General features: G+C 38.1%; 1 protein-coding gene across 2 annotated transcripts; it reads right to left on the bottom strand.

Moving 5' to 3' along the window:
• Positions 1-1,073, bottom strand: LOC130991168 (NAC domain-containing protein 83-like). Of its 2 annotated transcripts, XM_057915251.1 has the most exons (3): positions 661-1,073; positions 357-598; positions 1-283 (listed from the first exon to the last, which is right to left on the bottom strand). In XM_057915251.1, exons 1-3 carry the CDS (start codon positions 839-841, stop codon positions 80-82), a joined length of 627 nt encoding a protein of 208 aa, XP_057771234.1. In that variant the 5' UTR covers positions 842-1,073; the 3' UTR covers positions 1-79. The 2 variants fall into 2 exon arrangements, with proteins under 2 accessions (XP_057771234.1, XP_057771233.1); XM_057915250.1 differs by having other exon boundaries at positions 1-598; positions 661-967.
• Positions 1,074-8,027: the final 6,954 nt, after the last annotated feature.

The following is an 8,027-nucleotide window of genomic DNA, read 5'->3' as shown; positions in this document are numbered from 1 at the left end:
TGCAAGAAAACAGAGACGTAGCATTAATGATATTGGTTATTTGATTAAAAAAAAAAAAATCTAAGTTTAGTAGAGCACTCTATACACACTGCTTCCTTGTAGAAGTGGAGGGAAAACTATTGCAGCTACTGCTTTCTTCTTCGCGATCCTCCGATGAAGAAATCTGAGTAATCCCGCTGGCGGCGGAGGCGGAGCTGGAGTTGGCCATGAAATCGTAGAATACCGGTGGCGGCGGAGGGGCGCCCCTCCTCTTGAAGAATATTCTGCAGAGAACCCAGGTTTCCTGGTGGCAGACAGAGTAGAAATATTAGTTGGTAAATTAAGGGTAGTAATTGATCGAATTGAGTGAAGCAGACCTTGGTAGTGAGGCGGTATTCATGCATGATCCAATCAGTTCGGCAGCCCTTGGGCGGCTTGCCTCTGTAGAAGACGAGGGTTTTCTTCATCCCGACAACCTGGTGGCTCCTCGTACCCACGATTTGCTTGTCCAAACCGGTTGCTTTCCAGTAGCCGGAGACGGTGGCGCGGTTGGAGCGGTTGCCGTTGGGGTACTTGACTTGTTTGGTGCTGAAGAAGTACCTCTCCTGCTCCGAATCGCCTACATGTACCCATCATGTATTAGCCCAATTAATTGTGGAGATTAATTAATGATTTAATTACCTGGTAAATCCCAGGGGTCGGACTTGCACACATCGACTTCGGGGATGATGGAAGCAGGGACGGGGTAGGAGAGCACCTTGCGCTTCAAGTATTGTACCACCAGCTCTTCGTCAGTCGGGTGAAACCGGAACCCAGGTGGCAGTCTCAACACCCCATTTTTCACCACCTTCACTTTTTCCATCTCTTGATTTCAGAGTTCATGCACACATCACATGCAAATATGTTTATGTATGGCTAGGAGGTGAAGAAGCCACAAGAACAAGAGAGAGGGTGTGTTAAGAGGTAAGGGGGAAAGTTGGGCTTCTTTATAGTAATGGGGGAATCAAATTAATAAAATGAAAAATAGCATTTGGGTGGCGTGAACAAGACTCAATCTCTCTCCCTCACTTACTTTGACGCATACAATAAACAAAAGTTGGACCAACACAATAACATGGCTTGTTTTCCTCTTCCGAAAGGTTTGCTTCCTCTATTGGAATTACCGCAGCGGTTAAAATAACCAATCACCTATGTGTGTCTATTTCGTCAAAAACAAAACCTTTTTGATTAGTATTAATCCAAGAGATGAATTGGTAAATGATGGACGGTGGGAGGGGTAAATTGGGGATAAAGTGGACGAAAGAAAGCATGTCCGTAAGGGTGAAGTCAGCGTATGTCATGCTTATATTAGCTGGCGCTTTCTCAAATTACCAAAATGCCCTGCACTCCAAATTCTAGTTGGGATCAATTTGGGGAGCAGCAACGGCAACGCCAACTGCAACTAACGTAACATACTGTTGCACCACCGATCACAATTTGCTGCGTGTACTTCAAAATTTTCACTTCACTCTCAACTCGCTTCAAATTCATAGTCCACATAAATCAAATCTAAATCTAGATTCATAAAATTCATAGGGTTTCGGCTTCAAACCAGGATTCATATTTTTTTCATCTTCTAAAATAAATCTTAAATCAAATAAAATATATAATAACACTAATAATTGTTTAGACTTTCCTATAATCATTCAAAAATAATTTTTTTACATCATAATCAATTAAAAAATACAATATAATTTAAAATAAGTCAAAATATTATGAAAATACACAATCATCTAAGTATCAATCAACACGACATATTCAAATTCAACAATATATACTTATCTTGAATGAGATCAGGCTGTGAGATGAGGGATTAGAGATTTCTGAATATGAAGATTAGTAGATAGACTCAATATTAAGGTTTGGACATAAAAATAAAAATCATATATATTATAAATATTAAAACTAGATTCATGGTCCATGTAGACCGAATCTGAATCTCAAAAATTACAATTCAAATTAAAATATGAAATTTAAATATTTGAGGGTTCTAGCTCGACTCGAGCTTTTATTTTGAAGATCGACCTTGGCTCGCCTCCTAATTCCCGCACTCAAGTTCAATTCGAGCTCGATTTAGTTGATACTCAATAATGAAGTATTCAAGTTAGAGCTCAAACTTAGCTTGTTTGGTATTCGCATAACAGGTGTTTGAGCTCGGGCTCGTTAAAAAATCATGAAAGGCTAAAAAACATTCAAAATATGTTCTTGATCTTGATCAACTTGTTAATCGAGCTCGAGCTTGACTCGTTTGAGACTCGTGCACTGGCTTGATTGAAAGTTTTTTGAACATACTTGACAAATGAATCCAAACATGTTTGTGAGCTCAACGAGCTGAACACCGTTATTGTCGAGCATGGCTCAATAAAATTATTGAGCTCGACTCGTTTATCAAGCTCCGAATGAGCTTATTTCGAGCCGAATCTCAGAACAACTTGCGACTAGCTCTATTCATTTACAGACCTACTCAATCTAGATTCATTCCAGATCCATCAAGTCCTATTTTCAGAAGGTCCAAATTCATTAAAAAAAATGAATTTGAATCTACAAATCTGAACCGAATCCAAAATCCATTACTATCTATATACTATCCACAAACAACCTTATGAAATACATTCTCCATATTCACAAATTAGACTTACCAAGAAAGAGTATAATTTTATATGTATACCCTTAATTATATTTCTTAACTTTAAGATGAAGTGGATAAAATTATAATATTAAAGACATAGGTATAATTGGAAGTTTAGCTTAATTTTACTTTAAATTTTCACAATGTGAAACTTAGAAGGGGACAAGAAAAACTTTACAATATAACATTTATTTAAAGATTGAAGGAGTAATTCTTTTGGAGCCAGGTGATGGGGGATTTCATGTCGCATAACTGCCATAATTTTTAAATCAGTTATAGAGCATGTGCGTATAAGTAGTTGTTTCAGGTCTTTCAAAGTAATTCAAGATGGAAGGAGTAATTCTTTTGGAGCCAGGCGATGGGGGATCTCACGATTCATAATTGTCATAATTTTTAAGTCAGTTATAAAATACGGACGTATAAGTAGATTTTCCGGGTCTTTCAAAGTAAATTCATATGAAAAATTACATAAGTTAGGGGTGGAACAATGATAGAATAGAATTCTCTCAAAAAAAGTATAAAAAAAATGATAGATTATAAATTTATTCAGAATTACATTTATTCTGTTTATAATTCATATATTCATTGATTGAAATGATACTATATTTACTTGTATAATTTACCATAAGTAGGTTTGTACTAGTATTATCATTTTATGTGTTGAAATATCTAACATTAAAAATTCAGATTTAATTATGTATACATTGAATTGTGTTATTTAAGATCGCACAAATTAAGAACAATCAATAAATTGTAGAAATTCATTATATAGTATGCGGGTATGCTAATGTAGCATGGTTTATATGCAAAATATAAATGAATAGCAAGAAAACAAGCTCACTGAGCCACGACTGATGTTGAGGATTTTTCAAATTGGAAAAAAAATAAATAAAAAATAGATTTTTCAAAATGATGTTGAGGATTTAGAGATTTATGGAGTTTTTTAATTGGGCCAAAAATTGAGATGCATTTGTGTTGTTAGTGTTCTTGAATTTAAAATTGAATCGCTAGTGTTGGTTCTGAATCAATGTTTTAAAATTTGAATTCACAACTAGCAATATTGTTGGTTGTGAATTTGAATTTTAAAGCTTGAGTTCACAAACAAACACTATTTTTAGTTGTGAGTTCAAACTTTAAAACTCGAATTCACAACTAGCACTATTTCTAGAATTCACAACCAACACTATTTTTAGTTGTGAATTGAAGCTTTAAAATTCGAATTCACAATTGAATAGTTAGTGTTAATTAGGGGTGGAAAATCGGGTTGCGGGTATCGGGTATACCCTCACCCGTCCCGATACCCGCGCGGGTATCGGGTACCCGATACCCGCAAAATTCGGGTGGAGGGTCGGGTGCGGGTATTGGATCCTCGAAAATTGCGGGTAGAGGGTACCCTCGGGTATACCCGCGGATACCCGCACTACCCGCAAATTTAACAATTATAAAATTAAAATTAATAATTTTATTTAGGTTTTTAGGAATTAAACCCCCAAAACTCTCCTAGCCCTAATTTTTCCCCTATTTCGTTCCTGCTGCCCTGGGCCTGGCCGCTGCCTTGGCTCTCGACTCTCTCCCTTCTCGACTTCGCCGTCGCCGCCGCTGCCCCGCGCCGGCCCGTCGCCACCCCCTCGACGCTGCTGTGCTGACTGCCGTCGCCACCCGGCACGTCGCTACTTTGATCTCTCCCTCCTCCGCATCGTCGACATCGGCAGCTGGCATTCGCTCTCCCTCACCTCCCCTTCGTCAGGCTCCCGCGTCGATTTCGCGTTCAAGGCGATTGATGCTCAGCATTGTCCAGGTAATTGTGTTTACTGCTTTTGATTAGAGATGGCAGTGGATCCTGGACCCGGTCCAGATCCGTGGATCCAGATCCGATTTTACGGATCTGGATCTCAATTTTTTGGATCCACGGATCTGGATCCGGATCTGGATCTCACTTTCTAAAACGGATCTGGATCTGAATCTTGAAATTTGAGATCCGAATCCGGCCCAGATCCGACCCATGGATCCGATTTTATTTAAAATATATTATTTATTTTTTATATTTATTTTATTAATAGTATTAGATATATTAAAAAATTAAAATAATAGAAAAATTAGAATAACTTTAAAAACTGAAACCCTACTTTCCAACTCTAATTCTCCACTCTCGGTTCTTCTCCCAATCTCTCACTCCGCCGCCTCAGCCACTCTCCCTCACTCCCTCGCCCGCCCGCCGCCTCACCAATTCGCCCGCCAGCCGCCGGCGAAGGTGGGGACAGTAGCAGGCAGTTGCAGCAGACACGACACACGCCCATCCTCCTCCAGTTCGCCCGCCGCGGCGCCGCCCCTCTTTCCCTTCTCGGACCACTCCAGCTCCAGCTCGCCAGCCACCTTCTCGGAGCTCTCGAAGCACTCCACTTCGACCGACACCTTCAGACCTTCTCCAGTTCGCCGGTGCGACTCTGCGTGCTGCGGCTGCTGCCCATCTCCATCTCCGACGCACTACTCTTTGCGACCCTGTTCCTCATTGGATTTGGAGGCTTGGCATTATATGCTGTAAGTGACAGTAGCTTTGCTGAAGCTCTTTGGCTTTGTTGGACATTTGTGGCAGATTCAGGAAATCATGTCACCGCCAGAGTTATTAGACATTACATTATTATTTGGCAAAGAGTTATTTTTCCGAAATAAGAGCCTTGTGTATTTATTCGTCAACTCATAAATCTTGTGATGCTGGAATTTTCTTGGTAAAATCATATGTTGATCTTTATTTGAACTTTTTCCTTTGATAGCTTGATGATGTAATTGAATAATCTATTCATCATCTATAATTCATGAAGTTTTGATGGAGAATTTTTGATGATGAAAATTAGATGTTAATTTTGTGATTTTTTTTAATTTAAAAATAGTAGATCCATGGATCTGGACCCGTGGATCCGCGGATCTGGCGGATCTGGATTGGATCCAAATTTTTCAGATCCACGGATCTGGATCCAGATCTGGATCTGATATATGAAAACGGATCTGGATCTGGTATTGACCAGACCCGGTCCAGATCCGGCCCGTTGCCATCCCTACTTTTGATTCGTAACTTCTCAGTGAGATTTTGCTGCGATTGGCGTTGTTTGGGGTCGGATTTTCCTTGCGATTGAAAATTTCCGATTTCCCCTCTTTTGATTGTTAAGAACCCTATTGTGTTCATCAATTCTCGGATCCTGGAATCATCTCATTGCTTTTGATTGACCTCTTTCATTCACTCTAAATAGAAAGGATATTTTCAATTTTTTTTTGTGAAATGCGGGACGAAATACCCTCTCGCGGGACGAAATACCCGCAAAATTACAATTAAAATCAAAATCGCGGGACTGTGAGGGTACCCTCATACCCGCAGCGGGTATCCGCTGCGGGTATTCGGGTACCCGCATCGATGAAGAGGGTCGGGTGAGGGTGCCCTTTTCGGCGGTTTTCGTCCCGCGGGTACCCGCATTTTGCGGGTAGGGTACCCGCGGGTACCCGATTTTCCAGCCCTAGTGTTAATTGTGAATTCGAATTTTTAAGCTTGAATTCAATAATTGTATATTCAAGTTTTAAAGCTTGAATTAACAACTATAAATGTTATTGGTTGTGAATAGTAGCTCAAAAACTCAAATTCACAACCAAAAAACTAGTGGATATTTTTTTAGTTTTTATATGAAGGGTAAAATAGTAATTGTGGCTAATTTTAAGGTTTTCTTTTTCTTTCTTTTTTAATCTTAGTGGACAATGCAAATATTTTTTAAGTCCACTCAAAAATAATTGTAATATCACATTATCATACCAAAAATAATTTATAATCAGGTGGTCTCTTGTGAAATCGGTTTCATGTTGAAACCGACTTCACAATGACACTACTTCAACATATAAATGACACTTTATAATTATAAAGTGTCATTTGTATGTTGAAGTATGTCATTGTGAAACCGATTTTCACCATGAAACTGATTTCACAGGAGTTTTTGTGATTTATAATTATATAACCTAGCTAAAATAACAATTCCATTTCTTTTACGTCCTTCCGTATGACTTTTATTTGATAAGTACAACATGATATTCATCAAAGTATAGGTACAATATGATAATCGTTAATATATATATATATAAGAAGTAACATGTTATCATTATTTTTTGAAAAAGTTTAGTATTCAAATTACCATAAATAGGCTATTTATGTAATTTGTGTGAGGTAATATTGATAGGAATGTTAATAAATAAAATGTTACTAATATAAATTTAATATGCAGCGAAAAAGAATAACACACAGTTTTATTTTTTGACAGGTTAAATAAATTCAAAACGTGAGTGTCTCATGGCCAAATCCACTATGATCATCATTATTACACGTTACAATATAAGATCAATTGGTGATCAATCTTTACATATTAGCTGTCTAATATTAATACACCTATCTATAAACTGTACTTAGAATGTTGACTCAATACAAAAAATTAGCAGTTGAAAAATTAATGTTAATCGGACAAAGAACAACCTGCTCCGCTCCAATGTCCTTGATCATCTTCAATCTTCACCCTTGACTTTCCGTCAATACAGAGAGAGCCTTTACAGAGTTACCTAAGACTCCTTCGTCAAACCAATATAAATATGATAATTACATATTCTCTCTCTAGGAATATTGAAATGAGCATGACACCCATCTGCATACACATAATTCTATCATTCCTATCATTAACTTACAATAAAAAATACAACAATAGAGGTTAATTTACAACGGAGGTGTCTATCACATTACTCTATCATTCCTATCATACACATAACTTCTATACACCAAGAATTGTATTATTCTCTACTACATCTGTGTAACAATAGAGGTGTCTATAGAAATCGTACCACGGTGGCGGGTCAATTGCTCTGTCTCGTGCCGACAGCTAACATAAAAAATCGACGTGCAACAATATAGGCAAGACAGCCTCAGTTGAGGTCGGGTCGACTTTTTCGGCACCATTGTTTTAGATCGATGGTGAATTTTGCGGATTCAGATAGTGGAAAACTCTCTGGTTTATATTCCAAGGCCGTGAATAACGATTCTGGCACCATCTCCACTGAATCAGTCTCCATCTTTGACGAATAAGTTGGAATTGGAGAAAGAGAGGATGAGTAACAATTTGGACCGAGTAGAAAAGATGAATAGCGGAGAGTAACAGTGAGTGAGAATGAGATAGAGTTGCGTGATTAGGGTTGTGTAATTGGGTTGGATTAATTATTTGGGGTGAGCGCATTAATGGCAAATGATAGTAAACATAGGAAATAAGGGAGGGTGTAATAGTAAAAAAAAAACAGAGTATGAGTTTATTTTGGGGACAAATTTTTATGGGTAAATAAGAGTTTATTTCGTGGACGGATGGAG

The sequence above is a fragment of the Salvia miltiorrhiza genome, chromosome 7, assembly GCF_028751815.1.
Source record: "Salvia miltiorrhiza cultivar Shanhuang (shh) chromosome 7, IMPLAD_Smil_shh, whole genome shotgun sequence".
Taxonomy (NCBI): Eukaryota; Viridiplantae; Streptophyta; class Magnoliopsida; order Lamiales; family Lamiaceae; genus Salvia; species Salvia miltiorrhiza.
Note: the sequence above shows the minus strand (reverse complement) of the source record. Positions and strands in the feature narration are given on the sequence as shown.